Genomic DNA, 20167 nt, shown 5'->3' with positions numbered 1-20167 from the left:
ATTAAACCAAATTTTATATGCAGACTCCGGGGAACAGAAAAAAGATGAGGGGGTTCTGTTACCATAAAAAAAACTGGTTACAAAAGACTTCAATAGGAGAGTGATTCTGATGTTGTAGAAACGAAGACGGATCATAATAAATTAATAGAAAATCTATTGTATAAAATTTCATTAATACTGTTGTAATAAATCGACGAAAGTTTTCTTCCCGAAATTTCTGCATATTTCCAATTTAATGGTTCATAGACTTATAAGAAATAATAACCTCTGCTCTAGATATTTATTAAGTACATATTAAGATAAGACAGTAAATAGATAGAACGGTGAAAAGCTGCAAGAAAGCAAATCATTTTGATAATAATATCAAATGCCAGAATCTAGACCGTAATAAAATTCAAAGAGATAACGGCATAGAACTAAATCTATTTGCTAAAGCAATAAAGTAATTGCTTTCTTTTAATCACAAAAACTGGAAAAGAAAATTTATTAAAAGTTAATTTTTAAAAACCATATGTTTTTTCAAGAACAGGAAATACTTGCTTAAAAATGGGCCATTAACCGAAATCGGAACCTAGAATGTTTTTGTTGTTTTTTTTCAAATCGCAGCAAAAGACTATATAATATTAAAATTGTTTGAGATAATCCGGTATATCTGGTTCCTTTTTTAATACTTGAAAGAACCATGCAAGTTTATTTTAGCTTTCGTGACAGCAAAAAAAGAAGTTTGATCAAAGATATAGAGGCACTGATTTCTTAAAATATACTTACAGTATCCATTTTATTTCAACTTATATAAAGCAAAATAAATAAGATGAAAACAGTAATATTAGGAGTATAATTATTTAACTAAAAATATATCATCTGAAAGCAAACGCTATCATTTTATAACCGTCATAAAAGTTAAATACAGAAATATTACATTTTATACCGTCAAATTAACGACATCAATAAAGACTTTTTTTAATAAAATATCTTTAACCATATAAGAATTTTTGATTAGTGCCTATAAAAATCATAAAGGAAAATAGGTTTGTTTTTTACATAAACTCCTTTTGCTACGCGATAGATTCATTTTTTTTACTTTTTTGAGAAAAATTTTGATTTGATAAAAGTGAGTTTAATATAACTGTATGCAGCCAAATGATGCTATAATTTTAAATCATTAAACAAGAGGAGAAGAGATAAAAATAATAACAGTGTAACATAGCCTGTAAGAGCATAGATTCAATGATGTTTAGATACAGTAGTAAAATTTTTTTCATACAACCACATCAATTTAAACTTTACTATATGTTTGACGCAGTATGACCAGGTTTGACTCTTGTATCATTAAAGTCCAACTTTTAACTCCGATTGAAAAGGACCGAAAAAAGGAAAAGGCGAAATATGGTTGCGTCATTGTGCTTCATCACTTTATTATGCTTTTATCCTTTTTTTTAATATAAAATCAAATGATTTGAAATATTTTAAATATTTTGTGGGGGAAAATATGAATGTTCTGTTGAATATCTTAAGAAAAAATTATATATTGTTCCAAGATTGTTTATTTCAAAAATGAAATTTTGAAACAGCAGAAATAATGATTTTCTTATTTCAATCACTTAAGCATTTTTAATGAACATTGATAGAGAAATAATTTTAAAATGGCAAAAACAGTAGAATTTTTATTTTTTTATTTGTCTCTAAAAAGGGGATAAGTTTTATAACAAATACACTTTAAAACAGGAAAACATTGCTGATTAATGTTGTCTTATCGGTCCAATTAAAGAAATTGGTTTTCCAAACTTTACCACCACTTTCTTTGTGTTCTATTAAAACAAAAATATATTTTCATTTTTAAATTCATATAAACCCAAAATCTTTTAATCCATGTTTGATATTTTAGTTTACCACTAATTTCTTTGTTTTCTATTAAAGCACATTTTCATTTTTAAATTCATATCAGCACAAAATGTTTGAACCAAATTTTAAATTATATCAGAATTGCGTAAGAAGCAGCCTTGGTTTTTGTTCTGTTTGAGCCAACATTTGATGTCTATAATATTCTTTAAAAATACCTTTTTTATTTATCTTGTTCCAATTTATGAGAGCTTAAATAAATCTTTAATAGCTTACATGGTATTTTTCAATAAAAATTGGCTTCTTTTTTTTTCTATATACTTCAGAAACTTGGGATCAAAACGAATCCAAAAGCATCACCTAACCTGTCACATTTGCATCATAAGCAACATTAGATATTCCTTCTTTTTCAATATATTTATCTTGCTTATTTCTCAGTATTAAATATAATATTACTGTCAAAACTATTGAGAGAATGCACATTGCTGTTACCGTATAACTAAGAATCTCCGGAACTTTTTCTAGGAAATAGCCAATCGTGTATGGAATCGCCATCTCGCCAAGCGCTGCGCCTGTTACAAACAGTCCAAGAATTTTGTTGGTAATGGTGATATATCGCTCAACCCAGTTCACAACTGATGCATACAGAGATGCTACGCCAAATCCTATAAGAACTGAAGAAAGCCAAAGTGCCCATTCTTTTGATGTAGCTAAAAACAATGAAACCATCGCTCCCGCAAAGAATATAATAAAATCGAATACCATAAGCTGCAAACTGCTGAACTTAATGGCAAGAAATATGGAAGAGAATCTTGAAAAAGCAAAGGCAGCCCAAAATGCTGAAGTTACATATGAACCAACGACTGGCGTAAGCTGTAAAGGACCTTTCACAGAAGTAGTTGCAACCATCTGTGCGTAGCTGATTTCTGTTCCGCATATTACAAAGAGAAGAAGAAAAGTGAATATTACAACGATAGTAAGGAATACAAATCCCGGTTGTCTGATTTCGGTCTTTTCACTTTTGTTAATGTCGTCGTCTGATGGTGCGATGATGCCTACAACAAGAAAAGAAACGGAAACCAGAAGCGTAAAACCACCCATTATTATGTAAGCATATGTTAGGGAGGGTATTTCAGAACTGGAGGAATTGTTTGTGTTATTGAAGCTCAAATCCATTGATGTATGGTTCAGAAATGTTGATGTACCATTGATGAAAAGCTCATGGTGGTAATCTCCGAGGAAAGGTGCCACTATAAGTGGAGCCAGAAGACTCCCAAAACCATACATGAAGTGAAGAGCTTGGTAAAACGGTCCACTCTCTTGACCCCAAAGATTTAGACAGCTGACGCTTAAACCTGCAAATAATAAAGCGAATAATTTAGAAACTTATTATCTATGGCGGTTAGCAAGAATTTTATAACTAAGATATATATTGACTTTTGAAATACAAAACTCACACTTTGAATCTGAATGTTGTAGTACATATAAGATAGGACCAAATAGAAAAAAGGAGACTACAATTGTATTTTAATAAAAACATTAACATTGCCTTTCATGTGGAACACCACAGCTATATATAGTTGCCACTGACAGTGAAATCCTAATTCCGGGATGCAAGAAAGAAGTGAATAGTAATAGTGTAGAAACTTCTGGTTTACTGACGGATCCGGATTCTATAGGCCCCCAGTCATAAATTTTGTAAAACAAAACTTTTGTGGATTGTGTAATATACAATTCCTTCATTTATCAATATTTTAACAGCAATTTCACATATGGAAATTTAATGATTCTGCCGTATGCTCCTCCACAGCAGATATTGCTCCTTTATTGGTCATAACGTGCGCTTGCCCGGGTCTTAGTAAGTCCATGATATTTACTGCTCTTGCTTCATAACGTTGACAATATCCAAATGTTGCGTATCGTATGAAGAATTGCTCACCAAACGTCTCTTTCATCCTGCGATAAAGTTGTAAATCATGCTCCCCTTCTGCTGGAAGAAATTAAGATGCAGCTCTGGATAGAACGAACTGCTGAAACAATACTCCAAAAATGAGAAGGTTGATGCAAAGCCCTTGATTACGAATGTGTTCTGGCTAACATATTAATTCACGGTGATTTCATACAATGCGCTACATTCGCCTCTTTTTCATTTGGGCACAATTTATACGCTACTGTGAAACACTGAAATTAGAAAATAACAGCATGTAACAGTGAATGTCGAATGATGAACTATGTGAATGCTCATATTCATCGAAGAATGTCGACTTTTTTCATGTTTCAGTCCTTTATGGTAGCATATATAGAACGTTCGAATTCTGGGGTAATTAATCTTCCAGGATCTGATGACTAAGGTAGTGAATTCAAGTAAATATTTACAATAACAGAAGTTGAATAAAAGTATTCTTCTTTTAAGTTGCGTAAATATAGTACTTAAATGTATAATTAATAAATACATTTATGCCTTTTGCGTTTTAGAACAGGAGGGTGTGGTGAACCTTATAAGCCAGATAACAGGTACTAAACACGAGTAATTACTTTTGTCTTGTGGTCTTGTTACTCGGCTGCGAACCACAAGGTCCCAGGTTCTATCCTCGCTCGTAACAATCCACTACATCGGTTATATTGACCTCGGACAATGAAACTTCAACCTTCGTACAGCAGTTGTGATGCCATCTACCCACAGCAACCCAAAGGCGTCAGACACACTTGACACAGTAACACTAAGTCGTCAGACTCACTTGATGCAACAGCAACCACTCACCCACACACGTTCGCTATAATGCTTGGCGCTGGATACAGGCACATTAGACTCAACAGCTAATACATCACCACTCAACAGCCATATCGTTCGTCTCACCTCCGACTCACTGGAGGGAGAATACTGTGGTGAACCTTATAAGCCAGATAACAATTACGAAACACGAGTAATTACTTTTGTCTTGTGGTCTGTGAACCACAAGGTCCAGGTTCTATCCTCGCTCATAACAATCCGCTACAAGGGTAATGATTGGCATTGGCATTCCTTTTTCTCATCGGCATTAGCATTCCTTACTTAATTTTGGAATTATTAATTAAATTTTTATTTGAGTATTAACAGCACTTTTTATTTTCTCACATAAGAAGTATACAAACAGATATTAAAATTGACAAAACTTCAAAATTTTCTCAAGTCTCCAGTTTCGGGTCTCTCTGAATCTACTGAAGTATTTTCGAACTAAAGATCTGTTTAGACAATTAATTCTATGTTGATAAGGATTTCAAAAAATTAGACAATTAATTCTCTTGCAAACTTTGTTAGCTTTACTTCGCTTTCCAGAAGTAATAATAAAATATAAAAATTCTCTTGTTAAGAACCTATATCAGTGTCATCCAATCATATCATTCAAAATATCAGTGTAACTGAATCATAGTTTCAGACTTACTTGACATAAATCCATAGTTATGTTAATAATAATAATTTTTAAAAAAACTGTGCATCAAATTTTATTATCCTTGACTTTTTCACTTATTTTTTCAGTTATCATGTTCAAGTGTAAAAGGATAGAAACACAGACTTCATCTTAATTGATTTCATCAAAATTTAATGTTAGTTTCCAAATTTATAGTGAAAGCTGCATACCAAATTTCATCTATTTAGCTCAAAGCGTTTTTAAATTAGAATGCTCACTGACAAGTAGAGAGATATATTTACAAAATGTGTTTTTTGGATTCAGTGTTTCGTTAAAATTTCGAGATCCAATTTTTCACGGATAAAACATTTTTTTTAATCGCATATGAGAAAGTAATAAATAGTCGCATTAGTTATTTAAAAAAATAATGAGATATACTATAAATCCAAAAAAATAGCAGGATAATTTAAATTTTTCTAACCCAAATGGTGTTAACAAACAATATTTTTGATATTATAGATGCAAAAAGATATTGAACAAATTAGACTAGACTTATAAAAACAAGTAATTAAAATTTTCATCTACGGAATTGAAATTACATTACAAAATAAAACAAAAATAAATAAACAATCAAATATATCAACCACTGAGAAATAATCAGTTAAAATTATTATCTAAAGACTAAAAAAAATAATTAATCTTCAAACAAACATTTATTTCAAGTAACAAAAAAAAAAAAATATTGGTAGTACGAATATCAAAATCAAGATGCACGGAGAATTTAAAATTTAAACTGGTATATATCATTAACTTCATAAAAACTTACTCGTTTCTAAAGCACCAATGGAAAATCCGTTTAAAACCAAACACCCTGAAAGCGATCCTACGCTTCGAGACCAAGGAATAGCAAACATGGTGATGGCTATGAAAAAGTTGAAGACGGTCATGAATAGCTGTTTCTTTTTAATTAAGTCAAATAATGCACCGCCTGAAAGAGAAAAAAATAATTAATGCTTCATATTTTTTCTTGTATTGAGCTATAGCATAGTAGAATTTTTAACTGCAAAGATTTCACTTAATTGAAAGAATATTTTGTGCATAAAAATTTAATTAAGAAAAAAAAGCGATTTTTATATAATTCTTGGGGAAAATTCATTATTAAAATACATGCATGCATATTTTGCTGTTCATTTTATTCATCAGTTTTTTCTTATTTTTAATTCCATTTGATCATCCAGGAGTTAAGAATTTCTAATAAAACTGATACTTAACAACTTCATTTGTTAAAAGCCACCTACAAGAACCTAACTTGCAATACTTGAAGTAGAATTCTCACTTAGATCTGGTATCCTTTATTTGACGCCTTTCCAGAAGAAACTGGCCCACATTTATATTTCGTTTAGAGGAAAAATTTCAGAAATCAACCGAGTACTATGCTGCATCTTAAGCAGCTGGACTCAAGTGGAGGTCCAAACATTTTATTCCTCCAAATACAGATATATGTAGTCAATGTCTTCACTACCGTTATACATTAATTCTGTCGAGTTGAAAAATATGTCGTAAGTATTTCACGATATCAATTTGGTACTTTGAGACGGACGTAAATCAAAGCTTGATCATTTTGACTGCATATATCTTTTTCATATCCCACCTGGGAGCTCCTGAAATACGAAGATGAGAAGCTTCCGATATTGTGGTTGGTTCTCGCCACCCTGGTGGGTACAGAAATGGTGTGGGGTCGGTTACCTCCTAAGATGACAAGGCGTGCTTCTCTTCAGAAGGGTTGTATTGTGGAGGTGATGGCCCTTATGACTGAATCTTAGTTCCTATCAATGTTGTCGTGGAGGTCCTGTCAGTCAGATTTAAATTCGCAGATCTTAGTGGGTGGTCAGAATAGCCAGGTTGTGGTTATCTTCTTCATAATGATGCGAATAAAGATATATCAATAATTCGTAATAAAGAAAAACTAACTTTCTTAAAACAAGTATTTCCATCCTTTTCAAACTCAGGCTTATTTCAGAGTCCCATGATGTTCATTTTCACTGGATCTCTTCGCACGTTGACATCTACGGCAATTAATATGCAGAGAGCGTGGCCAAAGAGGGCTTCAGCCCCTCTAGTTCTTCTTCTTCAGCCCTCGCCTTTTTAGAACATCAGTCAATAGTTAATGCTGAACTTTCAAGGGAGTGGAAGATCCCTCCTAGCCATCACTGGTATGCGGGCAAAGAGCCAGGCTCTTCGTTTGTTCTCAAATATGACAGAACCTCTCGAACGATAATATCCAGATTGGCAAGCGGTCACACTAAAAGTCTCTCGTTTCTAGAGGGTAGAAAGACCTTTGCGGTTTGCTCTAAATGCCACGCTCATCAAGTCCCTGCCAAGCACATCCTGGACTATTTGGGACTTTTCAGAGAGGACATATACTCCTCCCCACTTCTGGTCCCCGACTTTCTCCGGATCAACAGTCTAATGGACCTTGTCTGACTTCGTCAAACTGCTAGAGGAGAAGCCACAACAAAAACAAACTTTCTTTCATTTCTCAGCATTGCCACGCGCTGCTTTAATCCATTGGGGCAATGTAGGGGTGGAGTCAAAACTTTTTTTAAATACGGACTTGTGAAATTAATCAATGATTTCACCAGTTATTGTTATATCCTAGCTCCGGAGAGTTGGTAAATATGTCGCAAGATTTAAATGATATTAAATGAGTCTATTTTGTTAAGTTATGAGATTGAAGTGAATCAAATTTGACAGAATTAATTATGTTCTGCGAATACGAATGTGAATGCGAGGATTGTAATATTTTTCTATGTTCTGCATATTACGAAAGTGAAAGTATATTAATAACTAGAATTAAGTATAGCACAGTTATCTTTATTGCAATCCTCGCCTTTCTCAGAGATCGTCTCTTAGTTTTATACTTTTTATTCCCTCAGCAAATGTTCTCATATGCCAAAGAACATTTGATGACACAAAAGAGCGTTGTGTCATCAAATGTTTCTTTGGAATTCTTCCATTTCCATTTTCTATGGAATTTATTTGTACTGGTTTAAGATATGCGCTAAAATATAATAAAATGAATGATAAAAAATTAGGATGTTTATTTTTAGCAATCTGTATCATTATAATAACCATACTATAAGTAAATTAAATTTACCAATAAGAGAGCCAACCAAATATCCGGCTGATCTGCCTGTGTAGATAACACCTATGTGTTCAGTGTCAGTATGGACAATTTCTTGTAAATCCAGCAAACATGGTCCTACCACCGCAAAGGCGATACCCTGGAAGGAAAAAAATTGATAATAATTCCTAGCCAGCTGAAGATATTTGATATTCAGAGATGATTCTAATCAAACAACTTATTCTAAAGATTAAAAGTAATAACTAATTTACATGCCTAATTGGATCATTATTTAAAATAGATTTTTATCTTACCATAATAAATTAAATATTTTTTCAGAAAGAGTATTTGTTTTGCCAAAATTTTTCATTAAAACAGTAAGATTGGTGGATTGGTATGAGCGAGGATAGAACCTGGGACCTTGTGTTCGCAGTCCAGTAACATGACAATGATACAAAAGCAATTGCTCTTGCAGCGTAGTTGTTAACTGACTTATGAACTATTCACCACAGACTCTCCCTCCGGTGAGTCGGAGGTGAAACGAACAATATGGCTGTTGAGTGGTGATGTATTAGCTGTTGATGCTAATGCGCCTGTACCCATTTGAGTAGCTCCAAGCATTATGGCGAGCATGCGTGGGTGAGTGGTTGATGATGCTGTTGCTGCGTCAAGTGAATCTGATGACTTTGGGTTGCTGCGTCAAGTGAGTCTGACGACTTTGATTTTCTGAAGGTAGATGGCGCCACAAGAGCTGTACGAAGGTTGCAGGTTCATCGTCCAAGGTCACCAATATGGCGAATTGAGATGATTGATTATTAGAACCTGGAACCTTGTGGTTCGCAGTCCAGTAACATGACCATGATACAAAAGCAATTGTTCTGGTAGCGTAGCTGTTAATAGCTTATAAGCTTTCACTATAATCACAGATATTTTTCAAAAGTCTACAACGAAGAAATCGTGGGAGCTGCGATCCTCGGCTCGTGCATGACCTTAATTTGACCTTGACCGTAGGACACTAGTCCCGATACTCATTTTTCGCTTTTTCATCTTTCGCCGTCTCATTTTTGTATTATTGTATTGATGAGCAGGCCTGTTCCGATAGAATTCTTGCATAATTATGGCAGAAACGAAGAGGCAGCATTGAGTTCAAATATAATTCACGGGATTACATTCCTAAAGATTATTTGGGAAAGCATCATATGTTACATTCATAGAGCAAGATTAGAGAATCCCAACAAGAGAGCAACTCTTGAAAGAAAATTCATGCAAATTCCAACTGACACATTTAGAATCTCATAAAATTTTGTTAGTTAATTTAATTGGAGCATTTTTGCAGTAATTCGAATAGTTCTAATAACTTTTAAACAATGCCTTTGTAAAAATTAGTTACAATTATTAAATTCTGATATTGTTATCCTTATTTAAATTTCGTGCAATATTTTTGGCAGCTCTTTTCGACATAAAATACATCATTTCGAATAACTGAAATGTAAAAAATTGGCATGCAATTAGATCATAGATGCGTGGTAACAATTATTATATAACTCTATTCTAACAGGGGAAGGGGGGCTCCATGATTTTGCAAGTGAGTAGTTGCACTTTAAGTCAAACAATCCACGTTTCACGGGCAAGTAGAGCAATATAATTTACTGTCACTTTCCGCCTAGAGTGGAAATAAAATAGCCGACAATGATTATTCTGATCATATAGGATGCCTATGCAAGATGATGATCATTGGTATCATATGATTGTGATAACTCACGAAAGGATTCATATATATAGTTAACGAGTTTTCAAATCAGTCAGAAAAATAGCACAAATAATACTCACCCCGGAGATACAACTGGCATACAGATTGCACGTCTTGATGATTCTGAGTGTCTTTGATGAAAACTTCACCATTTTAAAAGTGAGAGTCGCCGTTTATTCCAGATTTTTGCTGAAAGGACAACAAGCATAAGAAGTTATCAAAATGTTAAAATTAATTGAATAATAAATCATACATCTAAAATAGAATGCAATGTAATGTTTTGCTTAAAACCACACATTGTGTTTTGACTCGTGACACATACATGAAAGGTGTTCATGCCCATTAAATGCCCCAATCATTAAACTTTGAACGAGAACATTAATTAGTAAGATAGAAGGGTGTGGATAGAAAAAAAAATGGACTGTTTTTATTACACAACTTGAACTTCAAGAACAAGCGGCATAGGATTGTGTCACGTGTCCCTTCCACCTCCATCTTCTCAAGTTTCAACTCAATACATCACTCCGTTTGGCGTAGCTTTAGTTACACGTGGTTCTTTTATTAACTTCAAGCAAGAAAAGAAAAATATGAATTTTTTAAATGATAGAGCATTTATTCAAAAATAAATTGCATATCTCAAAAAAAAAACTTCATAAATACGGAGTTTCAACTTTAAAAAAAAAAACTCGATATTTTTCTTAAGAAAAAATGTCTGGATGAAATGGGCGGTTCTATAAAAGAAATAGATATAATATAATATATTCATCAAGATTCACATAAGGGAATATAAAAATATCCGGCCTCTGAATTTGGATTTCTAAATTGAAATAAATTTATAATCCTTTTTTGTAATTTCTATGATGCTGATTTACCAGGAATATTGGTTGATTTTATTTCCAATTAAATCTTAACTTTCATGAGCTGCCCTCTAAAATATATTTTTAAGCTTGAAATTGTGATACATATCAAACTCGTGTTACTTAAATAATCTTACACTAGTTCTGTCCATTCTGTATATGAACCATCCTAAGAGGATTAAATTCTATGACATCATAATGCTATTGCAAACACAACTGTCCGGATAATCTATCCTCGAGCTTTCGCGGTATAGCAACTTCATTTTCTTTTTCCTCACATAGATATTATATAAAGTTCTTCAACCTTAGTTTAGACAATTAAAGAAAATCACGCAATTCAATATATGACGGAACAATAAAAATTGTTAGATTTTCAGCTCAGCAATGAAATCGATTGTTGTTAAATTATTCTAAAAAAATTGCGAAAATTAAGAGAAATTTGTGAGGTGATAAAATTAAAATAAGCAAAAAGATTTTTTTTAATGACGTGAAATTCAGTTTTATGCAAATATACTTTCAGAAGTTTTATCTTAATTTTTATCAATTAAAAGTTTAATTAAAATTTCAAAAAAAATCCTTCCGAGGTGTACAGTTTCGCCTTCCAAATGATTTATGTGCCAAATTTAGAAGGGGCATGTCAAATGGTCGGTCCTATAGAGCGCCAATACATTCACTTACACGCAAACATACACCTTTATTATTAGTAGAGGTTACAGAATTCAGTTAGATTTAAAAAAATCCACATCCTTTAACTTTATTTTGGTCACATTCAAACTTGTTGTAAACATAAGATAAGCATAACATGGTGTCTTGACTATTTCACATAATCAGAAGCTTTTTCTTTTTTCTACTCAGATGTCAGCATCCAGACAACAATGGCTAAATTCAACATAGTTTAAAATATATTCACAGAAGTTCTGAAATCCAGCATTTTTTTATCAAACAAATTATGTCTTCATAGCTCGCATTTTACTAGTTGTGCAAGTGTTTTTTTTCCCTTTAAAGAAAGGGTAAATGTCATGACTCCAGTAATGAATGACTTGACCTACGCTTGCCTAGATAATCCCTGATAAAAAATGAAATATTTATATGTGGATGTTTTGTACAGAGTTCTGTTTTCTTTATATATGCCGTATCATGCGAGATGATGGTTTTTTGCTTAAAAAATGCTTTTAATATCTTTTTATATGATGTAATATGATTCTCAATGCTTTAATTTTATTTTATATGATGTAAAAGGAGGTTAAAAGATAAAAACCAGATTTGTCTAATTATATTTATTTTAAAACTAAATCCCAAACCACACCTATATTTTCAAATTTTCATTAAAAATTGAAGATAAAAATGTTACTTACATGTATTGCTGGCAAGTATCTTTAGGGTATCACTGAAGAATTTTTATACGCTCTTTTTTTTTTAACTGTGAAATCATTTTTGCAAAATGTCTATAAACATTATGAAGGGAAAAAAGTCGTTTTCTTTCAGCATAATCTTTTTTAGCCAAGATACTTTTATCTTTTATCTTTCTCGGCAAAAAAAAAGTGACTTTGACGTAATAGAAGACAAAAAGATGATTTAAGTACTTTAAATCTCTTTAGATTCATATACGATACTGCTGTGGCTGAAGTAGAAGTAAAAATGTTTCATTCCTAAAAACGCGCCATTTTATCAATGGTGTTAAATGGGATTGGAACGATGTTTTAAGATTTCTACAGTTCAGAAAAAAATTCGTTTTGTTAACAGTTATTGGCATGCATATAAAAAATTAAGTTCTGGTTTTACAATTCACAATGTTTTTTTTTCTGCTCTACGATGTATAGAGAAAATATTGTTATCGTGAAAAAAATTTGAATTCAACATTTTGATGAAATTTAAACCACTCTAAGTTTGAAAAACCCATTTTTGGGATGTGTCTGTCTATCTGGGTATAAAATAATTCAAAACCACTTTTAGCTGTATAGATTAAATTTGATATACGGTCTTTACACGAAATTTGTAGGTTTCTATTCAATTTTGAGCAAAATTCGTTCAAAGAAGTCAGTCTGCCCGGTTGTTCGAATATAAGTTAACAAGATAGCTAAAAGACAAAGAGAGCTAGATAGATAGATAAAATTCAATAAGTAGATTTACCATCTATAGTATAGACACCTATGAAATCTGAAATCAAATTCATCAAGTAGTTGAAAGTCTGTCTGTCTGTCTGTATCTTTAGAAGTATGTAAAAGTGATAAATCAAAAACGCAAGGATTTAAAATATCAAATTTGGTATGGGATTTTGTGTCTGCAATTGTAATTATCTGTCATCTGTTTCTTCATCTCATCTGAGTTTATATCTGTTTGAAAATCGCATCTAAACACAAATTTGATTTTAGGATAATATCAATCACATTCTATAGATTAATCTCTAAAACACTGGCCAAATCCCACACGATATGTGCAATGTAAATGTTAAACTCAAGTCAAAGATTATTATTTCGTAACTATTGTAAACCAATGCCATTTAAGGTTATCTCTGCCTTATCCAAGGTCAACAACTTTCGAGGTGAATGAGGAATAAAATTTACATTAGAGAGTATACGAGAAAGCTTGGGGGAAACATCTCACGCTGATTTAACATTTATCCACGTTTTTTTTTCTTTTAATTATTATATATCATTTTTTTTCTATGTTCTCGTATACAAAATGAAAGTATTGCAATTGTCAAAAAAAAATTCAAATTCAAAATTTTAACGAATCCACATTTTAAACTTCCCTTAATCCAAAGAAGTACATGTTTGGAAATATATCCGTCTGTCTGTGAAAACGATTGTAAGATTGAACTGGACGAATGAAATTTCATATAATTGACTTAACACTAAAATTATGCGAATGAAATTTATTATATTGATTTAACACTAAAATTATATATTTCTATTAAATTTTAAACGGAATCTATTCACGAGAAGTTTGTCTGTCCTGCTATCTGAATGCATGTGAAATCGATAACTGAAGAGCCAAAAGAGTTAGATAAATACAGTTGTGTGTGTGTGCGTGTGTGTGTGTGCGCGCGCGCGTGTGTGTGTGTGTGCGTGTGTGTGTGTGTGTGTGTGTGTGTGTGTGTGTAATGATATGCCGAGTGAAGGCCTACAGAAGCACTGATATAAACAGATTCTTCTAAAGGATCCCTCTGTTTCCCTTGTCAAGGTCGAACACGCGTGAGAAATTCCAATCAAATCAACACGTGTCAGAAATATCATGTTATATAAGACCAGGGATAATTTATTTCGTTCTTCCTCATTTCTGCTTTTGTGTCACACTGTGGCGGACGTGCCTTGTCCGCGTCCCTTTCGTCAAATTTCTTAGTTGTATCTATAATCTTTATGTGTCTTAAATAACTTTAATTCCTAAAATAGAATATTAAAACATAAGTCAGTCTGTGTTTTCTTCAAAGCAGAGTTGCAAATTTTCTTTTCTTTTGTAAGAGATAATACGGGAATCTACTGCAATGAACGTGCTGATTGGATTGCCAAAGAAGCAACAAATGGAGTTGTATTGATTCTTATGAGCGTTCCGAAATCATATTATTTCTTTAAGAATGAAGTCTTAGAAAGAATTTCTTAAGAATAATATCGAATAATGTGCAATTCACCACGAATTTTTTTTCTATCCAGAGATGTTAAAGGCTAGCCACTTTGAACCAAATTTTAAGCTTACCCAGTATCTGACTAGGCATGGAAACTTTAAAACCTATTTGAAATACTTCAGTTTGTCGTCCAGTGACATTATTTTTGGCAGAATAGTGAGTCCAGGATACTAAGCACTTTATACTTGAAAATGCCAAATTCACTACTCATGTCAACTAAATAATAATATACTGTGGCCTCCTTTTCTTTCTGCCTTTGTTCAAAGCAAATCATCCTTTGCATTACTTTGTACATATATTAATCGTGTTTTTTTTTTCAGATTAATTAGACTGAAATTTCTTTGTATTTGTTTACATAAATTTGCATAAATATTCTTCTGTTTTATGCTTTTGTATTTTGAATATCTTACTTTGATCACATTTCCGAATCTTCTCCATTGTGTAATTTTAATTACTTAATGTTTTCGCTTGCATACGAGCGCTTTTGCTTTTAATATACTACAGCCTGAGTAAAAATTTTAAGGCCAGTAAAAAATTTTGAGAAAATGTAAAATGAAATAAAAGGGATTCAAATAATATTAATTATTAAAGTTAATTGATAAGAAATAAATGCCACAAACATAATTTGTAAATACATAATTAGGAGAAACATGTGGTTATTTAAAAAGTTAGTATTTCTGCCTGAGTAAAAACTTTAAGGCCACCAGTCATTTTTTAAAAATAAATATAATATAATCGTGTAATTACCATTGCAACTACTAGCTTGTGACAACGCTGCAATTTTCATATTTGTCATACGTTTCTTCGAAGTATTGGTGATCTTTGTGAAGATGGCGAAGGATAAGAAGTTAACTGATCGTGAAAGAGGACCGATCGAAGCTTTGTCTTCAACAGGAATGAGTAGTCGTGCTATTGCGATAAAGATTGGAAGATCAAAGACTGTAGTCAACAATTTTTTTTTAAAATTGAAAGACAATTATGGTAAAAAGAATACTGGGGGAAGATCTAAAGCTTTGTCCTCGCGTGATGATAGAAGAGTTTGCCAACTTGCATCTACTTGAAAGTACTCAACCAGGAAACTGATTCCGACGACAGGTTTAAAAGTTTCTCAAAAAACGATTTATAACACAATTAGAAGGTCTGGAAGGTTCACTTATACAGAAAAATTGACTAAGCCTTAGTTACTGCAGAGACACAAAATAGAGCGTTTGAACTTTGGCCAGAAAGTCATGACCTGGGACAACCAATAGATAGAAATTATATTTTCTGACGGAAAAAAATGGAATTTGATGGACCAGATGGCTGGAATTTCTACTGGCATGATATAAGAAATGAAAAAGAAATATTCTCCAAGCGCCAATTAGGTGGAGGGTCTGTCATGACTTGGGGCTGTTTTGCTTACAATTCTGTGGGCTCAATTGCATTCGTTTCAGGTAGAATGAATTCACAGGGATACCAAAATGTCCTAACAAATCATCGTTTGCCAAATGCGGAATGTCTTGCTGGAGAAAATTGGAAATATCAGCAAGACAATGCATCGATCTATTCGAGTAACAGCACAAAAAATTGGTTCCAAGTAAACAATGTTGAAACTGTAAAATGGCCAGCTGGATCACTTGACCTTAACCCAATCTAGAACCTTTGGGGTGACTTAGCAAGAAGAGTTTATGCAAATAGGAGACATTTTACATCAACAACAGAGCTGAAATCTAGTATCGAAGATGAATGGTATAAAACCGACTCCACCCTTTGTCAAAAACTCGTTTCATCCATGAAAGCAAGAATATTTGAAGTAATACGAAGAAATGGCTCCTACACAACCTTCTAAGAATTCGTAATTTTTTTCTTATATGTTATTTTCTATGTTGGCCTTAAAGTTTTTACTCAGGCTCAAATATTCATCTGTGTGTTCTGTAATATTTTCTAATAATAAAATATTTGCAAATTAATTTTTCTACCTTTTTTACTTTTATTTAAGCTCAATAATTATCAATCAAATGGTATTTTAATTCCTCAGTTTATATGTTTCCATTTTCTCAAAAATTTTTAATGGCCTTAAAGTTTTTACTCAGGCTGTATTATTGTATTGTATATATTCTTGTTTGGTTTTTGTTTGTTTGTTTGTTTGTTGTATTTTTTCCACTTAAAACTTCCTTTCAATGTCGTTTGAGTATTTACGTACGATTGAAAGCCTTGAGTTATTTTTGCTGGGAAACAAGGAGTTTATATGCACATCTTCAAAATAATATGTATTCGATTTCCGGGTAGCTTAATGCCCGCAATTGATCATGAAAAAATCGCACGAGATTCTATAACGCTAGATTCAAGCCAAAATTCTGATTTCTAAGCAAGATACGAAGATTATTACATCATAAAAATATTAAATAACCAGTATATGACAAAACCTTCTAGTTTTTCAATGGAAAATCAAGCGAATGCTGCATGATTCAGTAAATAAAAATATGAAAACCACCCCCACCCCCCAATACATGCATTTCTCTCTTCTAACAATCTGCACTATAATGATTGTCCAAAAATTAATATCAAATAAGAAATAAATTATCTGCATAGATTAGAATTTTTTTTGCCTTTAATAATTTTTAATAATTATTATATTCGCTAAAAAATTTTTTATCTGACTAACAATTTAGAAGATTATTCATGAACTTTTTTTTCAGCAAAGCAACCTTTTAGAAAAGAAGATGAATGAATATGAGAAAAAAATGAAAAGATTGTCGGGTTGCATCCTTTTTTGCATATTGTCAAATCGTCATTATTTATTGACTCTTGTCTAGACTAGACTGATATAATGCCATTATAAAAACGGAATGACGTAATTTTGTAATAAAGAGGCTTCCTAATTCTGTCGTATTGTTATTGTAAATAATTGTTTTAAAAAATAACATTTTAGTAATTATTTTTATTCTTTGTATTATTTTTTATTATTATTTTATCAATCTTTGTTTTTTCAATAACTCATAATACTAGATATAAATATATACAACCACATATTTTTCTCATGTGAAATTCTCATTTTTAATGTCATTTTTTTTTATTATTTCTTAAATGATGAATAGATATTTTCCCCTTAATTTAATTATAATTTTATCATTCAACAAATCACTTAAAATGTGTAAAATAAAATCGTACAAAGGTGGTAATTATTACTCTTTAGACCCAAATATTTTCTAAATGAATCACAATTTTACAGTTTACATTTCAAATTATGTAAAATGTATTAAAAATTGTTTGAAAGTGCTAAATATAGTAAATATATAAAACTATACATATTTTTCTAGATTCTATAGTTCTTGAATTATTTATTCAACGAAATGTCATATGCTCGAGTATTTTTATTTAATAATATTTGTACATAGATTGGTTCTATTTTAGTATATCTAATGAAGATTTATTGAATTCTAAAACTAATATTTACTCTAGTAAAATTGAACGAAATGTTTCAATACATCTAGTTTCAAGACATAAAATTTCTTTAAATTCACTTGAAAATTAAGGGACGTTCCCTATTGTTTTATTTTTTAAAATAATCTTTCATCCTTTTTGGCTTTTGAATCGCCATTGTAAAGGTGATTTTATGAGATGAGATAAGATAAGACGTGGATATTATTCTGGCGCAATATTCTTTTATAGGATAAACCAGAAATGGAAGAATTTAAAAAAGTCTAAGTGAATAAAATCAAATATCATGTAAAACACCCGTTTCTTTTAAGAACAAAAGGATGTTGATATGCAGTTTTTGTCCAATTAGGTAAGGCAGATCACAGATATCCGAACTAAAATGCTTAAAACGTAACGAAGTCACACCTGAGCAATCTATTAAAACCTCTCAGCGAATACCAGGACACCTCATTATTTTCGTAAACTGCTAGAGAACCTCTACTTGGAAGCAGAACGACCATGACAACTAGATGAGTATTATTTGTTCCTTGTGTCTTTTTACTGCATGATGAATATGGATAAAGAATCATAATTTGGTATTTCACTAAGAAGTGATATCATAAATGTTGCAAAAATTTAGGGAGAATATGCAAATAAGTGTATCAAAAAAACATGCAGATTTTTTTAGGAATTGAATTTTTAAGTTTGGTGCTATATATTTTCTAACTAAATGAATTTATCATCAGTTGTCTCTTGTATTTGTGCTGCTATGTGAGTTTTTAAATTAATATTGATAGCTTCAAGGCAAAGATTATTTTCTACGAGATACTTTTCTGGTATGTGCGATATATGTAAATATAATTTTTATTATGATAAATTAAATAAGGAATAATAATGAGATAAGAGTTTCAAGGAATTTCAATTCTAAATAGTGTTGTGTATTATTTTTTTTTCGAGTTTTAAATTGTAATTTTTATATTATAGTGCAACCTTGACCGCTATTCCGATCTTCCAGAATGCACACTGAAAAATCGAATTATTGGGCCGCCATAACAGTAATATGGCGGAAACTTTGGTTGAGTCCTAAGGGCTATCACCGGCCTCGGTACAACCCTTCCCTTGGGAAGCACGTCCCAGTCGATCATCATTTCTGTACTCACCAAAACAAGCGAGAACCAACCATTATACCGTGAGCTTTTCATCCTCTGGGGGATCCTATAATATATCCTCTTATGTGAATATATTAAGGTGTAAAGGATACTTTAAATCTTTTTATTCTTATTTGCATGCTTATGCTTATGAAACAGTGCAAACGGTGCAATTGTTGTTTCTGAAACTTGCGTCGAAGTATTCCTCTTCCCTTTTTTTATTATTTCTTTTGATATAAAACTAATAAAAGTATTTACTATTACTTAATTTTGTGATTGTCAGTTTACATTGTTGTTAAAGAGCAGGCAATGGAGGAACATTTTTGAACAACAAAAATGATAATTTAAAGTATACATAAGGAAATGGTTTAGAACATAGTTATTGAGAAGTTTGTGCAGTTAAACTGTTTGAGGTTTCAATATTCCACGACATTTCTATCAATGAAGCATTTAAATAATTCATAATGTTCATAAATATGAAATGTTTCATGTAAAAAATTTTTAGACTATTATATGACTATCATAGCATAATAAATTAATACATTTTTAAAATGAATTAATTGCACCTGATCAAGACATAGATGGATGTGATACTCAATTTTAATTTAAATTATATTTTAACATGAAAATGATTTAAGGTTGGAATACATTCTATAAAACGAGTGATGCAAAAATCTTTAAGCAAGGGAAATAAATAGAATTAAAGAAATTACAATTAGTAGCAAATAGATAAGCAGGCACGAACTCTTCCTCCAGATTGAAATAATATGAATACTATTTGCCAGAGAATGCAACGATTGGTGCAGTTATGTTAGACGAAGACAAAACACAAATCAAGCCCAAATCAAGTATTTTTCACAAGGAAATAACAGAAGGCTACACAATAGCTAAACAATGCACTATTAGGAAGTATGCGTTGTTACATTTTCTTTGTTAATGAGCTTTCAAGTGATTTGACACCACAGCTAAAACGACAAATCTTTTAATTTTTAAAAAAATAAAACAGATGAAAAATACTAACTAAAAATATTTAAAAGGT

At 31.7% G+C, this 20167-nt stretch overlaps 1 protein-coding gene across 1 annotated transcript; it reads right to left on the bottom strand.

Annotated features, from left to right (window-relative positions):
- Positions 1-1499: 1499 nt before the first annotated feature.
- LOC129988561 (sodium-dependent glucose transporter 1A-like) lies at positions 1500-12438 on the bottom strand. Its single transcript, XM_056096813.1, has 5 exons — positions 12315-12438; positions 10183-10291; positions 8386-8512; positions 6055-6216; positions 1500-3194 (listed from the first exon to the last, which is right to left on the bottom strand). The coding sequence occupies exons 2-5, from the start codon at positions 10252-10254 to the stop codon at positions 2200-2202; spliced, it is 1356 nt and encodes a 451-aa protein (XP_055952788.1). The 5' UTR covers positions 10255-10291; positions 12315-12438; the 3' UTR covers positions 1500-2199.
- Positions 12439-20167: the final 7729 nt, after the last annotated feature.

This window comes from Argiope bruennichi, chromosome 10, assembly GCF_947563725.1.
Source record: "Argiope bruennichi chromosome 10, qqArgBrue1.1, whole genome shotgun sequence".
In the NCBI taxonomy this organism is placed as follows: Eukaryota; Metazoa; Arthropoda; class Arachnida; order Araneae; family Araneidae; genus Argiope; species Argiope bruennichi.
This window is presented reverse-complemented; position numbering and strand designations above follow the sequence as displayed.

What these genes read in the sequence shown, in the direction of transcription:
- LOC129988561 (XM_056096813.1), bottom strand. Translation starts at nt 10,254, where the DNA reads ATGGTGAAGTTTTCATCAAAGACACTCAGAATCATCAAGACGTGCAAT. An exon ending in TTTGGTTGGCTCTCTTATTG is followed by an intron (nt 6,217 to 8,385) that starts GTAAATTTAATT and finishes TTTCTCTTTCAG; the next exon opens with GCGGTGCATTATTTGACTTA. An exon ending in CATTGGTGCTTTAGAAACGA is followed by an intron (nt 3,195 to 6,054) that starts GTAAGTTTTTAT and finishes TATTATTTGCAG; the next exon opens with GTTTAAGCGTCAGCTGTCTA.